Genomic DNA, 22,713 nt, shown 5'->3' with positions numbered 1-22,713 from the left:
CCTCGGTGAGAACCCCGTTGTCCTCGCTGTTTTTCCGGCGTTTATGATGTTCAAGGAACTGTCGTCAACAATGTTTTGTGTTATCGCAGCTAGTGGTCGACGCCGTGCTTCGCGCTTGGCTCGTTCGACGAAACGCCAAGCCTTGTGGACAGCCCATGTGACTAGCCTCGATTCGTCCAGGTTGTTCACTTGGTATTTTGTGGATTAATCTGTTTAAGCTTGGTCGATGTTGTGCATGTGTGTATATGTGTAAGAAAATGTATTGGTATGGATTGAAGTTCGTGGCGAAAGAAAAAGAAGTAGAAAAGAACTCGGATGTTTTTATATTTCGATAGGAATTTATGCGATGTGTTGTTTGATGTGTGCAATTTGTAGTTTGTATAAGTATATTTTGGTCGATGTGGTGTACATTGGTGTTGGAATGTGTGTGGGTATAAAAATGTTTTGGTTATATGCCGTAGCAAGGTTGCCTTCACGGTTAGGTAAGAAAACATGTTGTGTTGTCTAACGTGGTGAGTAAGTTGGAAATACATGGGATGCGAGGATTTAATTAGTGCACGTAGGTGTGTGAGTGCCGTGGTGTGATATAGTAGTGGTGGCGTGAGATGTTTGTTTGAGGTGTGCGGGTATATGCCGCGATGTGGTTATACTCGCAACGAGGAAAGATGTATGTATTGTGACACGACGCTTCGATCACTATTATATGATCGTGTGAAGGATGCTCATGATGGTTGTGTGATTAAGGGTGATGTAGTGGCAGGCGAGAAGTAAGTTTAATTTTCAAACGATTCGTGGGTAGTATCTCGGTGTTGTCATGATTTTTGTGGTATGGCAATGTGATGCTTCGCTTTGCCAATCATCACATTCCATGCCCCTTTGGATAAATAAATGTCTTGTTGATCGATTAGAGGTCTTATACGAGTGTTATCGCAGCCCAAGAATTATGGGAAGCAAGTAGCATTCATAAGTCGGTCCTGGTTAAAATTGAAGAACAATCCGATAACATATGCACCTAAGTGCTTTAGGTCCTTCAGTAGCAAGTAAGTCTTATGGAGTTTTATGCCAGACGTTAATGCCTCTATGTTAGACCCCCTAAAATATGGTGTTCTAAGTGACTTGTGTGTTGTCTTGTTTAAGTTGAGAAAAGGTTAAGAAACGTTAATTAACCTACTCCCACCCATGTTTTGAGTTGCAATGTCTAAATGGGTTGCTAAGTCTTATGCTGAGATTCGCCAACTAATGTTGAGTAGGAGTCAAATTCGTTAAATGATTGTTATATATGGGTCATCTCGAATGGCGATAATAAGAGGCAAGCCGACGTGTCGGATGTATAGTGGCCTATGTTGTTGCGCTAGTTAGCCGAATTAATAGATGGGTTTAGGTAAGCTCGTAGTCACGGTGATTTGCTTTTGAAGTCTAAATACGTATGATTATGGTCGTGGATGAAGATTAGTAGTGCTCATGGGAGGTCTAAGCTAAAATGCAAATTATTGGGTGAAAAGCGCTTCGATGTTGATTATCGTGGAGAACGCGTGGTTAATTGAGTATGGTAAATCTAGCGCACAAAATGACTTGGATAAAATTTATGAGTCAACTTGATGGTCCTAATTTGACTAATTTAACTCTAATCAACGGTGAAGTGTTAGAATAATTCAAGTCTCTAGAACACGACTGATTCTTGAATTATATAGGAGCTGAAATTTATTGACTGCTGTTTTGGACTGCACGTACTGTTTTCGGTGTGCTGTATGTTTGGTGAACTAAATTGTGTTTTCTGTAGATATGTTCTATAGAAAAGTTGTAGATAACATGATTATCTTGCTTGTACAAAAATTTGACAGCCATAAACCTGATCGTTTAGGAGTTGTGCTTTTCACAAGCTCAGCACCTGAATCTGTCGAATTTCTGAACAGATTTCAGAAATTGCAATGGTTGCTTAAGTTAATGTTGAAATAAGTTATTGGTGGTCACAAGAAAGTTGTAGATAACTTTAATATCTTACTTGTGTTAAAATTTGACAGTCATAGGTCTGACAGTTTAGGAGTTATGCTTTTTACAAATTCAGTAACTGAATCTGTCCAAATTCTGTACAGAATTCAGAAACTGTGTTGTTTGTTCAACTTAGTGTTGCAATCTGTTCATGGTCATTATAAGAAAGTTGTAGATGCTTTTCTGATCTTGCTTGTGTTAAAATTTCATAACTAAAGGCCTGACGGTTTAAGAGTTATGAAATTTACAAACTGATTGCTGTGTTCTGTCCTCCGTCAGAACAGATTTTGAAAACTGCGTTGTTTGATTCAGTTAAGCACAGAATCACTTCTTGGTGATTATAAAAGTTATGTAGTGCAATTGCCAAGCTTTCCAAAAAGTCTTGGATCACTATTTTTAGTGGTCTGAAGATTAAGTTATGGATGTTTGAAGTCTGAAGACTGAATCTGTCCAATTCTGGACAGCAAAGCCTTCTAGTGTATTTTATCCTTAGTTAACTATTGAGTCACCTTAAGATGTTTATAAGTGATATGTAGACAATTTTATTACCTTTCCAGAAAGTCTAGGATCACCTTGTTTGGATGCCTGAATCTTCAGTTATGAATTTTTAAAGTCATAAGTCTGAATCTGTCCAAATCTGGACAGCGCTGTTGTGTTAACATCTTTTGACCTTGCTAAGTGTTTAATCATGTTGTGATGACAATACCAAAGTTGTAGAGAACTTTCTAAACTTTCCAGAAAGTATTAGTTTGCTATTTTTGGATTAATATTTGAAAAGTTATGATTAAAACAAGTAGCTGCTGTGCTGCTGTCCTAAAAATCTGCATGTGCTCAAATGAATATTGAGTTCACCATTTTGGCTAAAAATGCTTAGTTAGCACTTAACGAATATAGACTTGTGATGGCTAAACTTAGGTTAACATGTGCTTCATGATTAATGTGCTTGCTTGCTGTAGTTGATTGTGATAGAGGAGTCCATCGACATTGATGCGTCGGTCCTCTATTAAACTTGTGTTTGTGATGCTTTTGTGTGATCAATAGAACTAATGCAAAGTCGTAGCAATTAAATAAATGCGTGTACCTGTGATATCGTATTTGTGTTGCGTAAATAAATAAAATATGGTCGTCTTGTTAATGGTGTTAATGATGAACGCCGATAACGTACGAATAGCTAGCGCTTGCGTATAGTCGTTGCGGTGTCTTACTACTTGGTGTTTAGTTCGCTACCGTGTATTGTATATCTTGTGATAACTTTTCATTATATTTATACATATGCATCTTGCACCTCATATAGGACCGAGAGATGATGATCGGGCTAGTGATGTGGTGCCAACCATAAGATGCAGTCGGTGGACGACCCAAGGAAGGATGGACTTAACCAGTGGATGCTCGCCAAGCGAGTACCTCCCCCAGCAAACACTATATAAGTGTTAAATTAAAGGCAAGCCCCGGTTTTATGCATAACCTGTTTTATATACTATTTTACTACACCTAATGATTGTAGGATTGAATGTGCACTTAAGTGTAGGAGTTGTTTGGAAACCTAGTTGCATGATCTCAGGAATCCTATTGAGATGAATACTAGTATGCTAGGTCGAGTAGCTGCTTTATTAATTAGGATCTCGGTAGAAGTCGAGTGATTTTTCTAGCACTCGCGCGAGGTCAGGAATTGGTTGTATCCATTTTGATATCATAATGATGGTGGTCTGTGGACAACGGTCCATGGGGATGCGTTGTCTACGAGACGGAAATTGGAATAAGGATTAATGTGTGGTACCGTGAGTCAAGCGTTTGAACGTACTAAACACATACCGAGAAATATGGTAAATCGGTAAGCCTAGTACCTGAGTGAACCTGCCCGCAGACATATCCCCTCACGCGACCTGAGACGAGGTCTCCCATTCCGGTTATGGTGGGTACAAGTGCGGTCACTGCACGACGGCCAGTCGGGGTCAGTGAGGCATTGTACGCCAAGGCGGTGAGCCCTGATCTGTTGCCAGGGAATCGATGGGGACGGTTGATATGTGTGGGGACAGAGTGCCCCTACATGTCGTGTGTTTAGGTTTACCTTGCAAGGATAAAAACTCGATTCGAATCGTCTGCTTCTCGCAGCTAATGAGACTGCTTGATCCATGCTGCTACATTGAGTAATAAGTGGAAATGAGTTGACTGGCAAAAAGGTTGATTGCTTAAAAATGTTTGATATCATGTATGAGTAGCTAGGTACTCATCTAGTTTAAAAAGGATCATACTAAAACTTGAAAAGCTAAAACATGATTTTAGACTCAGCTAGTGCTTTTGGCAACCAAACCCCTCAGCCAAACAGTTGCATGTCTAGAGGTAGAGGAGTAGACTCCTCACACCGGGTAAGTCTAGCTGAGTATTAGTATACTCAGCCTTGCTTGTGGCATAATTTTTGCAGGTACTCCTTAGGTTGATTGGTTGATGGTGTGACTTGACCTCCATCCCCGCCACCGGGATAGATGGTCGAGTGGGTTACTGCTTCCGCAGGAGAGGACCAGGAGGAGTAGCGTGGCCAGGCTTCGCCATGTTACTCGGTTTTCTCCGTTAGTTATTTCTGCTGCATTAAAATTTATGGTTATTATTTCTGAAACTCCGATAATGTAATCACTAATGATACTTATTAAATTTGTGGTATTATGTTTTATTGTATTTCTCTGTGCCTCACCTTCGAGTGAGCTAGTGGTATTCGATCCTGGATAAGTGGCTTTATCGGACTAGATCCGAGGGACTGACGGGTTATTCCTGTTTAAGTGTGTTGCTGCCCTTATGGGTGCGACTTGGGCACTTAAGCTGGAATAATTCGGGCGGTTCCGCCACAGCTGGTATCGGAGCGAATACCATCACAGAGAAGTCAATAAGTCATAAATACCAACCTTTTCTAAGGTAAAACTTGCTTAGAAACCAAAGTTGGATAGATATCAGGACGATAAGTTAGACCTAGGACGTGAAGCCTTAGGAAATAGATGGGTAGCTAGGTGGCTATTTATATAGGCCATAAAGGCTACTACTACTATTAGGAAGGATGCTGTAGAAGCACCCGAAAAGTAGTTAGGTCTGAGAAGACGACTAGAATGAGCATGCATCATGATTGTCGCATCATTGTCTCTTGTGCACCAACATGCTTCTCTCACCTTTATTCCAATAATAAGAACTTGTGAATAATGTAATGTACTGTTATGTTAGGAACTATAAGAAATGCCTTACCTTGTGTTGGATTGGTAAATCATGTTAGGCGTGTTATGTGTTTCTCTTGTCTTGCTATCTAGGTGGTATTGCAATTGTTTAACCCTTTTTGCAAAAAAAAATGTTGCTTGTTTTGCCCATAAAAAGACCCCCCACTCCAAACAACCTTGAGTTTAGCAAGTGAAACCTTCTTAAAAAAAAATCCTACTTGTGTTGGTATTTTCTAGCCCCCTTGAGTGTTTTACCTTTGAAGTTACACCTGCACAGCTTATAGACCCCCACAGCTTGACCGCTAGACCAACCCAAGTCTCCTTGTGCACTTGTGTCAAAAAAAATATATTTGTTGTTGGTGCCTAGTTGCGCAAACCCTATCAAGGCCACATTTCTTTCCATAAATCTTTGCCCCTAAAACTTCATAGCATTCCTGTTGATCATCCTAGCTGATCCTGTTTGCCGATCTCTCTTTTCACCTGGATCTAGTACTCTTTTTCCTTGTGAATCGTGTTGTGGCCTTATCATCCGAATCTCGGGATCCCCTATGAATCTGCCCTATTATCTGGTTATCTCCTATAACCCGTTCCCAAGCATCGGATGTTGATCTTACCTAAATCTCTCAATTCTGGTCGATCTCATGCTCTTCCTCCAAGAATCATGACGCCATTTTATCGATTCTATCTCTAAGCAGTGTATCCATTTGGTTCAATGGATTATGCTATTGACTTTAGTTCTCTCATGTCTCAACAAGCTTATCAATCTCGATTTCATGGTTGGTTCATCCTCATATTAAATATCGTATCAATCTTTGGCTGATAATCCCCGTGATGATCATAAAATAGTTCTCTGAGTTGAAGAAAATTCTCATGTGACGCTCTTTTTGTCAGCAACCCTTGCTTCAACTCTGGTCGCATTCTTATTTTCTGAGCCATACTCTCTTGGGCTCCATCCATCTGTGCTATGTGAATTTCTTATTGGTTGCGTTTGGTAATGATGTCATGACTAACGACTGATGGTGCCGCGACGAGACCGAGAGCCTACTATGGTGCACACATGGTTGAGCTGCTCGGCACGCGCTGGTATCGTGGTTAATAGTTGTGATCCATTACGAGACTATACTGATGTGCCATCATTTGTGGACCCTCTCTCAGAATGATCGCTGCATTTTGTCTCGATATGTCGCGATATTCTATCCAAATCTGTCTTCAGTATCTTGTCAGATACCCTCTCATCAATTTGCATCTATCTTCAGTCTGGGAGTTACATGCTTCTCCACCCTTGAAGATCCTCATTCGAATCTCGGGACGAGATTCTTTTAAGGGGGGAAGGCTGTGACACCCCAGGTGTCTAATTTGGGTTATGTCGGAAGAATTATCCTAATCTTGAATGCTCAGTGAAAATTTCTATTTCTCGATCGTGTCTATCTCTGTCTATCAGGCTTTCTCATGGAAGTTCACCGAATTCGGAGTTATTCGATCGCGAGAAACAACCAATTTTGGAGCGTGTTAAAACTTTTATTCGCGGAACGAATGCAAACTCGATGGTCAATCTTGATTTATAAATCTCATCTGAAGCTCTTTAAATCAAGCTCCCGACAACTGTTATTTGATCTGAGCCCGAGTCTAATTCCTCGAACCTCGATCGATGTCCGACTATTTTAATCCGGGTCCGTACTCTCAGACGGAATACTCAGTATATCGTCCTCTAATAAATTCTTACTCGACTCAGCCTAGTATCTTTGTGTCTAAACCGAATTCAAAACCCACTCTGGCAGCAATTTTAAAATGTCACGATTCGCCTTCTCCGACTAAAAATCCAAAGCCGATCAAAATTTGAGAGAAACATTTATTTCTAAAATAGTGCGCGAGAAAATTTCAAAAGCGGAATCTCCAATGGGTTGTCCTCAAATAATTTCTTATCCGATTCGTCTTAATATCTCGGTATCCAATCCGATTTAAAAAAAATCAACATCGGCGACGATTTTTAAATATCGCGGTTTGTCTCCTTCAATCAAAAATCCGAAAGCCGGCCGTATCTCAAGACGATTTATTTTCAAATCACATGTAGGGAGTTATTTTCGAGCAAATTCAAATCTAACTCTCGGTCGAATTAATCGCTCAACCTTCCGTTCGTCCGAACTCTTTTCGCTCTGTTTCTCCGTAGCGACGAATTCCGCGAGAGCATTTTTATTCCGGAAAATAAATTAGCGCGGCACGATTTAGCGTTTTGGGCCAGGCCCATTCTAGCCCATTAGGCCCATTAAGAAACCCTAACCCTAGCCCATGTCTATAAATAGGTTCCCTCTCCCCTTGCACTTGGCAATTTTGCACTCCCACCCCTCAAAAAAATTTCAGCCGCCACTCTCTTCCTCCTCCCCACGCTGTCTTCTTCCTCCCCTTGCTGTCTTCACTAGCGCTCGTCCTCGCATGGAAACCAGCTGCGCGCAGGAGTGCGGCAAGGCTTGGCCGATGCCCTCTGTTGCCGCCATGGCATCTCCCTTCCCCAAGCTCCAGCGCGCACACGGCAGCAGATCGTGGTGCCCCTCCCTGCAAGCTCGAGTTTCCCCATGGCGCCTGTCCTCGGGCATGGGCGAGCTCCTCTCTGCCCTATGATTTTTCCACGGCTGTGAGCTCCCCCTGGCTGCCATTTTCCCCAACCGTCGTCCTCTTGCTCTCCGGCCATCAGCAGCCAGCAGCTCTGCTCGCCCCCTTCCATGGCGTCTGCCTCCCCTGCTCTTCCCTGCCCGGCCAGGGAACGCCCAGATCCTCGCCTCCCTGCTCCACACGCCCCAGCCATGGCGTTCTTCACTTCCCTGCTCCACGGGCGTGAGTCTCCACTCCCCCTTCAATGGATGCTGACCAAGACTCCGCCTTCGCTTGCTCCCTGCAATCGAGCAGCAGCGTCCCCAGCCTCCCATGGCGCCACCTGCGACTTCCATGGCCGGCGCCCAAGTTCCAGCCCCTCCTCCCATGGGCATTCCCCAGCAGCAGCCCTACTATTCCCTCCCCATGGCGCCACCCCCTGCAGCCCCGCGCTGCGCATGCCTTGCGAGTGCTCGACAAAATGCCTATGAAAGGCTTGGTGTTGTAGACAGCTCCGTCCACGACGCCGTCGACCCTCGGTGAGAACCCCGTTGTCCTCGCTGTTTTTCCGGCGTTTATGATGTTCAAGGAACTGTCGTCAACAATGTTTTGTGTTATCGCAGCTAGTGGTCGACGCCGTGCTTCGCGCTTGGCTCGTTCAACGAAACGCCAAGCCTTGTGGACAGCCCATGTGACTAGCCTCGATTCGTCCAGGTTGTTCACTTGGTATTTTGTGGATTAATCTGTTTAAGCTTGGTCGATGTTGTGCATGTGTGTATATGTGTAAGAAAATGTATTGGTATGGATTGAAGTTCGTGGCGAAAGAAAAAGAAGTAGAAAAGAACTCGGATGTTTTTATATTTCGATAGGAATTTATGCGATGTGTTGTTTGATGTGTGCAATTTGTAGTTTGTATAAGTATATTTTGGTCGATGTGGTGTACATTGGTGTTGGAATGTGTGTGGGTATAAAAATGTTTTGGTTATATGCCGTAGCAAGGTTGCCTTCACGGTTAGGTAAGAAAACATGTTGTGTTGTCTAACGTGGTGAGTAAGTTGGAAATACATGGGATGCGAGGATTTAATTAGTGCACGTAGGTGTGTGAGTGCCGTGGTGTGATATAGTAGTGGTGGCGTGAGATGTTTGTTTGAGGTGTGCGGGTATATGCCGCGATGTGGTTATACTCGCAACGAGGAAAGATGTATGTATTGTGACACGACGCTTCGATCACTATTATATGATCGTGTGAAGGATGCTCATGATGGTTGTGTGATTAAGGGTGATGTAGTGGCAGGCGAGAAGTAAGTTTAATTTTCAAACGATTCGTGGGTAGTATCTCGGTGTTGTCATGATTTTTGTGGTATGGCAATGTGATGTTTCGCTTTGCCAATCATCACATTCCATGCCCCTTTGGATAAATAAATGTCTTGTTGATCGATTAGAGGTCTTATACGAGTGTTATCGCAGCCCAAGAATTATGGGAAGCAAGTAGCATTCATAAGTCGGTCCTGGTTAAAATTGAAGAACAATCCGATAACATATGCACCTAAGTGCTTTAGGTCCTTCAGTAGCAAGTAAGTCTTATGGAGTTTTATGCCAGACGTTAATGCCTCTATGTTAGACCCCCTAAAATATGGTGTTCTAAGTGACTTGTGTGTTGTCTTGTTTAAGTTGAGAAAAGGTTAAGAAACGTTAATTAACCTACTCCCACCCATGTTTTGAGTTGCAATGTCTAAATGGGTTGCTAAGTCTTATGCTGAGATTCGCCAACTAATGTTGAGTAGGAGTCAAATTCGTTAAATGATTGTTATATATGGGTCATCTCGAATGGCGATAATAAGAGGCAAGCCGACGTGTCGGATGTATAGTGGCCTATGTTGTTGCGCTAGTTAGCCGAATTAATAGATGGGTTTAGGTAAGCTCGTAGTCACGGTGATTTGCTTTTGAAGTCTAAATACGTATGATTATAGTCGTGGATGAAGATTAGTAGTGCTCATGGGAGGTCTAAGCTAAAATGCAAATTATTGGGTGAAAAGCGCTTCGATGTTGATTATCGTGGAGAACGCGTGGTTAATTGAGTATGGTAAATCTAGCGCACAAAATGACTTGGATAAAATTTATGAGTCAACTTGATGGTCCTAATTTGACTAATTTAACTCTAATCAACGGTGAAGTGTTAGAATAATTCAAGTCTTTAGAACACGACTGATTCTTGAATTATATAGGAGCTGAAATTTATTGACTGCTGTTTTGGACTGCACGTACTGTTTTCGGTGTGCTGTATGTTTGGTGAAATAAATTGTGTTTTCTGTAGATATGTTCTATAGAAAAGTTGTAGATAACATGATTATCTTGCTTGTACAAAAATTTGACAGCCATAAACCTGATCGTTTAGGAGTTGTGCTTTTCACAAGCTCAGCACCTGAATCTGTCGAATTTCTGAACAGATTTCAGAAATTGCAATGGTTGCTTAAGTTAATGTTGAAATAAGTTATTGGTGGTCACAAGAAAGTTGTAGATAACTTTAATATCTTACTTGTGTTAAAATTTGACAGTCATAGGTCTGACAGTTTAGGAGTTATGCTTTTTACAAATTCAGTAACTGAATCTGTCCAAATTCTGTACAGAATTCAGAAACTGTGTTGTTTGTTCAACTTAGTGTTGCAATCTGTTCATGGTCATTATAAGAAAGTTGTAGATGCTTTTCTGATCTTGCTTGTGTTAAAATTTCATAACTAAAGGCCTGACGGTTTAAGAGTTATGAAATTTACAAACTGATTGCTGTGTTCTGTCCTCCGTCAGAACAGATTTTGAAAACTGCGTTGTTTGATTCAGTTAAGCACAGAATCACTTCTTGGTGATTATAAAAGTTATGTAGTGCAATTGCCAAGCTTTCCAAAAAGTCTTGGATCACTATTTTTAGTGGTCTGAAGATTAAGTTATGGATGTTTGAAGTCTGAAGACTGAATCTGTCCAATTCTGGACAGCAAAGCCTTCTAGTGTATTTTATCCTTAGTTAACTATTGAGTCACCTTAAGATGTTTATAAGTGATATGTAGACAATTTTATTACCTTTCCAGAAAGTCTAGGATCAACTTGTTTGGATGCCTGAATCTTCAGTTATGAATTTTTAAAGTCATAAGTCTGAATCTGTCCAAATCTGGACAGCGCTGTTGTGTTAACATCTTTTGACCTTGCTAAGTGTTTAATCATGTTGTGATGACAATACCAAAGTTGTAGAGAACTTTCTAAACTTTCCAGAAAGTATTAGTTTGCTATTTTTGGATTAATATTTGAAAAGTTATGATTAAAACAAGTAGCTGCTGTGCTGCTGTCCTAAAAATCTGCATGTGCTCAAATGAATATTGAGTTCACCATTTTGGCTAAAAATGCTTAGTTAGCACTTAACGAATATAGACTTGTGATGGCTAAACTTAGGTTAACATGTGCTTCATGATTAATGTGCTTGCTTGCTGTAGTTGATTGTGATAGAGGAGTCCATCGACATTGATGCGTCGGTCCTCTATTAAACTTGTGTTTGTGATGCTTTTGTGTGATCAATAGAACTAATGCAAAGTCGTAGCAATTAAATAAATGCGTGTACCTGTGATATCGTATTTGTGTTGCGTAAATAAATAAAATATGGTCGTCTTGTTAATGGTGTTAATGATGAACGCCGATAACGTACGAATAGCTAGCGCTTGCGTATAGTCGTTGCGGTGTCTTACTACTTGGTGTTTAGTTCGCTACCGTGTATTGTATATCTTGTGATAACTTTTCATTATATTTATACATATGCATCTTGCACCTCATATAGGACCGAGAGATGATGATCGGGCTAGTGATGTGGTGCCAACCACAAGATGCAGTCGGTGGACGACCCAAGGAAGGATAGACTTAACCAGTGGATGCTCGCCAAGCGAGTACCTCCCCCAGCAAACACTATATAAGTGTTAAATTAAAGGCAAGCCCCGGTTTTATGCATAACCTGTTTTATATACTATTTTACTACACCTAATGATTGTAGGATTGAATGTGCACTTAAGTGTAGGAGTTGTTTGGAAACCTAGTTGCATGATCTCAGGAATCCTATTGAGATGAATACTAGTATGCTAGGTCGAGTAGCTGCTTTATTAATTAGGATCTCGGTAGAAGTCGAGTGATTTTTCTAGCACTCGCGCGAGGTCAGGAATTGGTTGTATCCATTTTGATATCATAATGATGGTGGTCTGTGGACAACGGTCCATGGGGATGCGTTGTCTACGAGACGGAAATTGGAATAAGGATTAAGGTGTGGTACCGTGAGTCAAGCGTTTGAACGTACTAAACACATACCGAGAAATATGGTAAATCGGTAAGCCTAGTACCTGAGTGAACCTGCCCGCAGACATATCCCCTCACGCGACCTGAGACGAGGTCTCCCATTCCGGTTATGGTGGGTACAAGTGCGGTCACTGCACGACGGCCAGTCGGGGTCAGTGAGGCATTGTACGCCAAGGCGGTGAGCCCTGATCTGTTGCCAGGGAATCGATGGGGACGGTTGATATGTGTGGGGACAGAGTGCCCCTACATGTCGTGTGTTTAGGTTTACCTTGCAAGGATAAAAACTCGATTCGAATCGTCTGCTTCTCGCAGCTAATGAGACTGCTTGATCCATGCTGCTACATTGAGTAATAAGTGGAAATGAGTTGACTGGCAAAAAGGTTGATTGCTTAAAAATGTTTGATATCATGTATGAGTAGCTAGGTACTCATCTAGTTTAAAAAGGATCATACTAAAACTTGAAAAGCTAAAACATGATTTTAGACTCAGCTAGTGCTTTTGGCAACCAAACCCCTCAGCCAAACAGCTGCATGTCTAGAGGTAGAGGAGTAGACTCCTCACACCGGGTAAGTCTAGCTGAGTATTAGTATACTCAGCCTTGCTTGTGGCATAATTTTTGCAGGTACTCCTTAGGTTGATTGGTTGATGGTGTGACTTGACCTCCATCCCCGCCACCGGGATAGATGGTCGAGTGGGTTACTGCTTCCGCAGGAGAGGACCAGGAGGAGTAGCGTGGCCAGGCTTCGCCATGTTACTCGGTTTTCTCCGTTAGTTATTTCCGCTGCATTAAAATTTATGGTTATTATTTCTGAAACTCCGATAATGTAATCACTAATGATACTTATTAAATTTGTGGTATTATGTTTTATTGTATTTCTCTGTGCCTCACCTTCGAGTGAGCTAGTGGTATTCGATCCTGGATAAGTGGCTTTATCGGACTAGATCCGAGGGACTGACGGGTTATTCCTGTTTAAGTGTGTTGCTGCCCTTATGGGTGCGACTTGGGCACTTAAGCTGGAATAATTCGGGCGGTTCCGCCACAACTTCGACCATCCAGGCAAATACCCGCTCCTCGTCGATCCGGTGATCCGAGAGAGCCGGGTAAAGAAGGTGCTAGTGGACGGGGGGAGCAGCATCAACGTCACCTTCCCCCGTACACTCCAAGGCTTGGGAGTTCACCTCAAAGAGCTCCACGAGTCGGACACTCCTTTCTTCGGCATCGTGCCGACGGAAGGGGAATACCCGCTGGGCCACATCTACATGCCGGTCACCTTCGGAACTCCGGAGAACTACAGAACCGAGTTCCTGAGGTTCGAGGTGGCGAACTTCGACTGCGGGTACAACGCCATCATCGGGAGGCCGGGACTGGCCAAATTCATGGCCATTCCGCACTATACATACATGATACTGAAGATGCCGGGACCACGAGGAATCATAACTGTGCGTGCCGACTTCCAAGGCGCCGCAGAGTGTTTCCGAGTGGCCATTCAGGCAGCCCTCACCACCAAGCCGTCGACGGTTCCTTCTACATCGGCGAACTCTAAGCCTGAGGAAGGCCTCACGGTACCGGCGAATGAAACTCAGGCCGCGACCTCTATGCGGCCGACTGAAGAAACCAAAAGAATCAACCTGGGGTTCGCTGACGAGCGCAAGACGGCTGTCATCAGCTCCAGTTTGAACGACAAATAGGAAAGCGCGCTCGTCCAGTTTCTGCAAGATAACCGGGATGTATTCGCGTGGCAACCTGCGGATATGCCGGGAGTCCCAAGAGAACTGGCCGAGCACAAACTGAAAGTCTACCCCCAGGCGAGGCCGATTCGACAAAAGCTACGTCGTTTCACGCCCGACAAGAGAGAAGCCATCCGTGCCGAATTAGCTCGCCTGGTCGCGGCTGGATTTATTAGAGAAGTATTACACCCTGAGTGGTTAGCCAATCCTGTTCTTGTACTAAAAAAGAATAAAGTGGATTGGTGCATTGCGTCGACTATACCGATCTCAACAAACACTGTCCGAAGGATCCCTTCGGGCTCCCGAGGATAGATCAGGTGGTGGATTCCACCGCTGGATGTTCTGTGTTGTCTTTCTTAGATTGCTATTCCGGGTATCATCAGATTAGTTTGGCAAAAGAAGACGAGGAAAAAACGGCGTTCATCACTCCGTTTGGTGCCTTCTGTTATACCTCCATGCCGTTCGGCCTCAAAAACGCTGGAGCGACTTATCAGAGAGCCATTCAAACATGCCTAGCCGATCACTGGGGCAAGCGTGTGGAGGCTTACGTTGATGACGTGGTGATCAAAACCGAGAATCCGGAAAACTTCATCGAAGATTTACAGCTGGTTTTCAACAGCCTGAGAAGATATAGATGGAAGCTCAATCCTGAAAAATGCGTTTTCGGGGTACCAGCAGGAAAGTTGCTCGGATTTATCGTCAGCCACCGGGGAATTGAGGCTAATCCAGATAAGATTGAAGCTATCATGAAGATGGAAGCTCCTCGGTCACAAAAGAAGGTTCAGCGACTCACAGGATGTATGGCAGCTCTAAGCAGATTTATATCCAGACTGGGGGAGAAAGGCTTGCCGTTTTACAAGCTGCTTAAGAAGGTGGATAAGTTTCAATGGACTTCAGAAGCACAAGAAGCTCTAGATGCACTTAAGAAATTCCTGACAACACCACCAGTACTAAAGCCGCCCCGGCGAGCTACGCCAACTCAACCAGCTGAAGATTTGCTGCTATATATCTCTTGCACGACTCACGTGGTAAGCACTGCGTTGGTAGTCGAACGAGTGGAAGAAGGGCATGCTTATCCGGTACAACATCCTGTCTACTTCATCAGTGAGGTTCTGGGTCCATCGAAGAAAAAGTATCCTCAAGTTCAGAAGCTATCATATGCAGTACTTCTAACTGCCCGCAAGCTACGCCACTACTTTGACGACCACAAAGTCATAGTAGTTACTGGTTTTCCAATAGGGGACATTCTTCACAACAAGGAAGCCATTGGCCGAATAGCCAAGTGGGCTTGCGAGTTGGGATCCCATGATATCGAGTTCCGACCTCGCACAGCCATCAAAACTCAAGCACTGGTTGATTTCGTATCAGAGTGGACAGAACAGCAAGTACCGGATAATCCAGAAACCGCAGAAGTATGGCGAATGTATTTTGATGGCTCGCTGAAACTGCAAGGAGCAGGAGCAGGAATTCTCTTCACTGCACCTGGAGGCGAGCACCTCAAGTATGCTCTCCAGCTGCTATTCCCGGCCTCTAACAACGCAGCCGAGTATGAAGCTTTGATACACGGATTAAACATCGCCATATCACTGGGCGTCAAAAGATTGATGGTATATGGAGACTCTCTGGTAGTCATTAGCCAAATAAACAAAGAATGGGATTGTTCAAGTGATTCAATGGGAAAATACTGCGCTGCCGTCCGAAAGCTGGAAGATAAGTTCGAGGGTCTGGAATTTCATCATGTGGAAAGGGATCGTAACACAGCAGCTGATACACTATCCAAGCTCGGATCCGGTCGAACTCAGGTCCCACCCGGAGTTTTCGTGCAAGAAATTACACGGCCGAGTATCTCAATAGACCAAACAGAAGAGTGCAACATCGTAGATCAACCCGAGTCAGACTCTGATGACTGGAGGAGGCCGATCATTAAGTACATAAAGAACGAAGAAGAGCCAGACGACAAGAACTCGGCAGAGCGCATTGCCAGACAGTCGGCTCACTACACACTCATTGGGGAGATATTATACAGAAGGGGTGCATCAGGTGTTCTCATGAAGTGTATTCTCCCGTCCACTGGGAAGCAACTTCTGGAGGACGTCCATGCAGGGCAATGTGGAATACATGCAGCCTCCAGAACACTAGTCGGGAAGGTCTTCAGGTCAGGATTCTATTGGCCGACGGCGAAGAACGACGCAGCCGAGTTAGTTCAGAGATGCGAAGCTTGTCAATACCTGTCAAAGCAACAGCACATGCCAGCATAGCAGCTACAGACCATACCAGTAACTTGGCCTTTCGCATGCTGGGGATTGGATATGATTGGACCTTTCAAGAAAGCTCAAGGAGGTTATACCCACGTATTGGTGGCAATTGACAAATTCACTAAATGGATAGAGTTCAAGCCCATTGCTTCTTTAACCTCTGCTAAGGCCGTGGAATTCATACAGGATATAATATTCAGATTCGGGATACCAAACAGCATCATCACTGACTTAGGATCCAACTTCACCAGCTCAGAATTCTTTGACTTCTGCGAGCAAAAGAGCATTCAGATCAAATACGCATCTGTAGCGCATCCAAGAGCCAACGGGCAGGTTGAGCGAGCCAACGGAATGATATTGGAGGCACTCAGGAAAAGGGTCTTCGATAAGAATGAAAAATTCGCAGGAAAATGGATAAGAGAACTACCTTATGTCGTTTGGAGCATGAGAACCCAACCTAGCCGAGCCCTGCATGGAAACACTCCTTTCTTCATGGTCTATGGGTCGGAGGCAGTGATACCTGCTGACCTCAAGTTTGGGGCGCCAAGATTGATCTTCGAAAGCATAGCAGAAGCTGAGGCCACCAGGCTGGAGGATATTGATGTACTTGAGGAAGAACGACTGAATGCAGTAATCCAATCAGCACGGTACCAGCAGACTCTAAGGCGCTATCACGATAAGGCTGTGCGGCAAAGGTTCTTTTCAGTAGGAGACCTCGTCCTCCGCCGAATTCTAACGGGGGAGGGACGGCACAAGCTATCACCCTTATGGGAAGGACCCTTCATAGTAGCAGAGGTCACTCGGCCCGAATCGTATCGCCTCACCCAGACGGATGGTACAGAAGTTGGGAACTCTTGGAACATAGAGCACCTCAGAAAGTTTTACCCCTAGCTGTATTTCAAAACAGCCGGGGCGACCATGTACTCTGTAAAGTGGAAATATGTCATCAATAAAGATAGATTTCAAAGATACTCGGTTCGTTTATGATTGACTTGCATTCTTACTTAACTCGGGGTGACCACTATGCCCTACAAACAGAGCAATCGACTTAAGTCGGCCTCGACTTAAGGCGGTGCAACATGCTCACGCTTACTTAACTCGGGGTGACCACTATGCCCTACAAACGGAGCAATTGACTTAAGTCGGCAACGACTTAAGGCGGTGCAACATGCTCACGCTTACTTAACTCGGGGTGACCACTATGCCCTACAAACGGAGCAATCGACTTAAGTCGGCAACGACTTAAGGCGGTGTAACATGCTCACGCTTACTTAACTCGGGGTGACCACTATGCCCTACAAACGGAGCAATCGACTTAAGTCGGCAACGACTTAAGGCGGTGCAACATGCTCACGCTTACTTAACTCGGGGTGACCACTATGCCCTACAAACGGAGCAATCGACTTAAGTCGGCAACGACTTAAGGCGGTGCAACATGCTCACGCTTACTTAACTCGGGGTGACCACTATGCCCTACAAACGAAGCAATCGACTTAAGTCGGCAACGACTTAAGGCGGCGCAACATGCTCACGCTTACTTTACCTAGGGGGACCACTATACCCTACTAACGGAGTTATCGGCTAAAAGTCATTTACGGCTTAAACCGGTATAGCATACTCGCGCTTATGCAGTTCAGGGGATGATTTCCATATCCCACAAACAAACTTCATAATCATCATGTAGCGTTACCACGAATTCGAAATTCGGATACAATAAGAAAATGATGATGTCATTTGAATGATAAGCCGATAACCTCTAACAAGTACTTGATCATGCTAACTGCGCGCTCAGAGCACGCGAACTGTTTCTTTATTTTCCAATGTTTTTCTCAGGAACGACTGACGAAGAAGGGCGATTCGAGGAGTCAGGGGCAGCATTCACATCGACTCTTATATCTTCAGGGACAACCACGCCAGGTCTTCTCATCAAGATTCGTCCCGCCCGAATGGCCTTGTCCAAGGCCTTATCGCGCTGAGCTTTGAAAGTGGCAGCAGTTTCTTCGGCAACTTTAACAGCCTGCTGGGCAGTTTCTAACTCTTGAGCAATGGATTTCTTAGAAGCTCGGAGTCCCTTGATGATGGTATCCTTTGCTGATAGCAACTGTGTAAGGCGGGTCACTTCGTCCGAGGATTCTTGCAGCTGACGACGCTGATTGTCCAGCTCCTCCATCGTAAAGCGGTGGCTCCTCTCCAAGATGGTCAGCGAGTTGCTGGAATCTTGGTACAATCTGTCAAGGTTGTCGCGAGAAGCAGCAAGGATGCGTTTTTCTTCCTACAAGCAAAAAATCAACTCATTCAGAATCCAAGAGCATGATAAGGCAAAGCACGGGTTCGTAAGCTACCTTCTCAGAGTCAAGCTGAGCATGAAGAGAAGAACTCAGAGCGTTGGCATCATCCAAAGCCGCAGATACCTGACTCAACTCGATCTGACTCTGAGAATACTTCTCCTCGAAGTCAGCGCACCGTTGAGCCATTTCAGCTTGATCTTGGGAATGTTTTTCTTCAAGAACTGCAATCTGCCGAGTCATTCCTATCAAGGAGTAATCAAATGAAATAAGGTCAGAAGGTAAAACAATCCACGAGCAAAGGCAAAGAAGAAGAAGGAAAAGAACACCGACCAGCATTTGTTGCCTCCAACTCAGACACACAACGTTGAAGCGACACTGGATTCCAGCATGCAAGAGACGAAGCCACTTCCGGGACAGAAGCACCATGCAATCTCAGCTGGCTGGCCATCCCATTCACTAAAGCCTGATGAGAAGAACAGATGAGTAGAATGGCAACAGTTCATACAATGTAGAGATTAAGCTACAATACAACACAATTACCTGGAGGTTGGAGAAGAACGAAGATATTCCCAAATCAGGAGAGATCAGTGGATAATCAGGTGTAAGACCACCACCCGAAGCAGCTTGCAGCAGACCAGCAGGAACGAGCTCAGTACATTCAGCAGAGCCTAACGCCAGACCAGTGGGGATGCTGCCCTCTAAAGCGACCCCCTGATCTGGAGTTTGAGCCACCACCATGCCGCCAGAGTGTGGAGGTGAACCCGCGTGAACGTCCATAGAAGTGCAGGAAGGAGACCCTGCTCGGGCACCCTCGGGGGCTAGGTCACAGTCGGCACTGCCCACCTGAGCCGGATCATCCCCGGCAACACCCTCGGGGGCTGGGCAGTGGCCTACACTCTTCGCCCGAGCTAAGTCACTCCCGACGACATCCTCGGGGGCTGGGCATATATCAGCGCCATTCTTGGGACCCAGGCTCTCTGCCGTGACCACCTCTAAGGTTGACGGGCCTTCAACTACTTCCATGGGATCAGAACGATCCAGGTCAGCATCCCGACCCTCGAGATCATGCTCTAAGGTCGACGAGGCACAGGATGACCTCAACCCAGCATCTGGCACGGCTGCACAAGTTTCTGTCGCATCAGCATCTGCAGGTTCCAACAACAAGTTCTCAGGGACCATATCCTCTAGAGCTTGATCAAAATTGGCCATGGACAGTTCTTGCAGACCAATAAGGGCAGACAAGGCGGGAGAAGGAACTCCACTACTTCTACCTAGGGGTGGGCATTCGGGTTACCCGAAAAATTCGGGTCGGGTAATTCGGGTTTTTTAAATTTCGGGTTTTAAAAACTGCTACCCGAAGTATACCCGAAATAAACGGGTACCCGAAAATTCGGGTATCTAAAAAATCGGGTTCGGGTTCGGGTAATCCCGATTTACCCGATCACTACACTACATAGAAAAATACCCATCTATACTGTATGGCTCCTGTATATAATATTACATCCATAAATGAATATTCAAGTAGGAGAGGCACACGTAAACATCGACACATGCAATGACGAATATAAGCCGCCCTAACCGTCTAACCGTGATCAGCTACCGATAAAAAAAGATTGTTAAAACAAGCTATTGTGATGTGAGATGGAACAAGCCTCCAGTTTATTATTACTCAATCAAAGTAACGAACGTCATCACAGCTAGCACTTGGTGAATAAATATATAATATTCACAAGCATGCTAGTACGTACTACCTAAGTATACCATTTGGCACTGCTTGGGGTAATCACATGGATTGAGATGTATACTCTCTCCATTTGTACGCTAGGTGCCAAGCTACATTTCGTCGTCAGTCGTCAGCTTCCTGCATTACAGTACAGTACTCTCTAGTGTGCAGTTGCATGGCATGCAGAGCCAGTGAACATCTCATAAACATCAATAGCACAAATAACATATATTGTAATGATTTCGGGTAGTTCGGGTAAATCGGGTACCGGAACATGTTACCCGATTTACCCGAAAAAATTTCGGGTTTTCATACTTAGGATCCGAACTAATGTCTGGGTAGTTCGAGTTCGAGTAGATCGGGTGCGGGTTCGGGTAGTTCGGGTTTGGGTAATGGGTATCGGGTTTTTTGCCCACCTCTACTTCTACCGCTAGCAACGAACTGCCGACTGTTTTTCCGAGTTAATGGAATTTCATTTTCTTCCTCCTCATCCTCCACAGTAACAGCACAAACAACATCCTCATTGGGGTCAGCAGCAGGCGGAGCACACCCATTGGGATCAATGTCAGCAAGGCCAATTGCAGTCATTTCTTCGGCAGCAGGAGCTAAGGTACTGGCATCCTCGTCAAAGCTGGATACTCGCCGGAGGCGTCTTCTCTTCTTTTTCTGCTCATCAGCAGAAGGCTCGGGCTGACTGGTTCGGCTAGGGCGCCTCGGGCGAGTACTGACAGGTTTTGGGACATCCAAGGTCGCATCAACCTCTGGAAGGGGCACCACTGCCAATGTACCATCAGGAGCAACATCGGATGAATCCTCAGCTAGCAGATCAAGCATATCATTTATGTCAGCATCACTGGGGTTCAGAGGCACTTCGAAATAAACCTGCCGTTCATCATCAGGAATTGCCCCGAGCGAAGCAACCAAAGCACTGACTTCCTCAGCAGAAGGTCGCACTCTAAGACCCAAATTGCTATCAGTCACGGGTGGATTGGACACAAAAAGGGTGAAAGCTTTGGGAGAAGGAAGGTTCCAAGCCGAGTAAGCCACTGGAGCACCAACGTTTGAAACTTTACCCCTGAGGATCAGTTCGAGTCGGCTTACCAAATCAACAGAAGGAATTCTCCTATTGGTAACTCGGGTTGAGTCGGCCAGCCCTCGGTAAAGATATGCCGGATAGGCCCTGTCTTTCAGCGGCTGAATGTTTTTGAAAACGAAATCTGTGACCACAGCTTCGGCAGTCAGACCTCTCTCTTTCAGTAATCCGATTTCAGTAAGCAACACACCCGCCTCGGCCACTTCTTGATCCGTGGGAGACTCAGTCCAACTCAGAGTACGAACATCTGGCTGTCTTCCTGAGCGGGGAGGGAGAGAATTTCCATAATTATCAATTATAAACCACTCCAGACGCCAACCTTTAATGCTGTCCTTGAGGGGTATCTCGAGATACTCGGTCTTCCGCCCACGGCGCATCTCCAAACTGGCACCTCCGACCAACTGATGTTGCCCCCCGGCCATCCCAGGACGACAGTGATACAGATATTTCCATAAGCCAAAATGCGGCAGCACGCCGAGATAAGCTTCGCAAAGGTGAACGAAAATAGAGATTTGGAGAATGGAATTAGGGTTCAAATGAGTCAGGTTGATGTGATAAAAATCAAGGATGCCACGGAAAAAAGGAGATATGGGAAGGCCGAGGCCGCGAAGAAGGAAAGGAGTGTAAACTACTGACTCGTGGGTATCTTCGGTTGGGACAGTAGTCCCGTGGCAAGCCCGCCAAGAACAGAGTTCCCGCGGAGGAAGAACCCCGATGGAGACAAGGCGGAGAAGCTCAGCTTCAGAAATTACAGACATGTGGTTACCTGCGAAGGGTAACTGGCTGTTGGGGTCGATTGCGGGGATCACTGCAGCAGATGAGTTCGCAGTTTTTCTCTTGGGCGCCATCTTGCTTCTCACTGGCGAAACAGAGTAGGAGGCGAGTGGCAGAGAAGATTCAGATGCGGAAATGCAAGAACTAGGGCACGGAAAGCAAAGGCGGCTAAAAGCGCGACTCTTAAGGGATATTCTTGAGCCAGATACCCTTTCAAAAAGTGCCCAGTCATCACCCGGCGGTCATCTCCGAAATCCCAGCATGCCACGTGGATATCCGACAATTATTTCCAAGAGAGCCGACGTGCCACCTCATCACTCGGTTATTTTCCTCAAAATAACTTGTAAAGCTGGCTATCATTCGGCGTTACCTCTAAAACGCCGACCACGTGTTCAATCGCTCGGCATTACTTCTAAAATGCCGATGCCGACCTTCAATCACTCGGCGTTGCCTCTAAAACGCCGACCACGTGTTCAATCGCTCGGCATTACTTCTAAAATGCCGATGCCGACCTTCACTCACTCGGCGTTGCCTCTAAAACGCCGACCACGTGTTCAATCGCTCAGCATTACTTCTAAAATGCCGATGCCGACCTTCAATCACTCGGCGTTACCTCTAAAATGCCGACCACGTGTTCAATCGTTCGGCATTATTTCTAAAATGCCGATGCCGACCTTCAATCACTCGGCGTTGCCTCTAAAACGCCGACCACGTGTTCAATCGCTCGGCATTACTTCTAAAATGCCGATGCCGACCT

At 45.0% G+C, this 22,713-nt stretch overlaps 1 protein-coding gene across 1 annotated transcript; it reads right to left on the bottom strand.

The window, feature by feature from the left end:
- Positions 1-5,693: 5,693 nt before the first annotated feature.
- Positions 5,694-8,396, bottom strand: LOC100502291 (uncharacterized). The gene has a single exon (XM_020541367.3). The coding sequence runs from the start codon at positions 8,165-8,167 to the stop codon at positions 7,541-7,543; it is 627 nt and encodes a 208-aa protein (XP_020396956.1). The 5' UTR covers positions 8,168-8,396; the 3' UTR covers positions 5,694-7,540.
- Positions 8,397-22,713: the final 14,317 nt, after the last annotated feature.

Source organism: Zea mays, chromosome 7 (assembly GCF_902167145.1).
Source record: "Zea mays cultivar B73 chromosome 7, Zm-B73-REFERENCE-NAM-5.0, whole genome shotgun sequence".
Classification (NCBI taxonomy): domain Eukaryota; kingdom Viridiplantae; phylum Streptophyta; class Magnoliopsida; order Poales; family Poaceae; genus Zea; species Zea mays.
The sequence above is the reverse complement of the archived record's forward strand: the minus strand, read 5'-3'. Positions and strand labels throughout refer to the sequence as shown.

Bases quoted from the DNA above. Each gene is read 5' to 3' on its own strand.
- LOC100502291 (XM_020541367.3), bottom strand. From the start codon at position 8,167: ATGCCCATGGGAGGAGGGGCTGGAACTTGGGCGCCGGCCATGGAAGTC.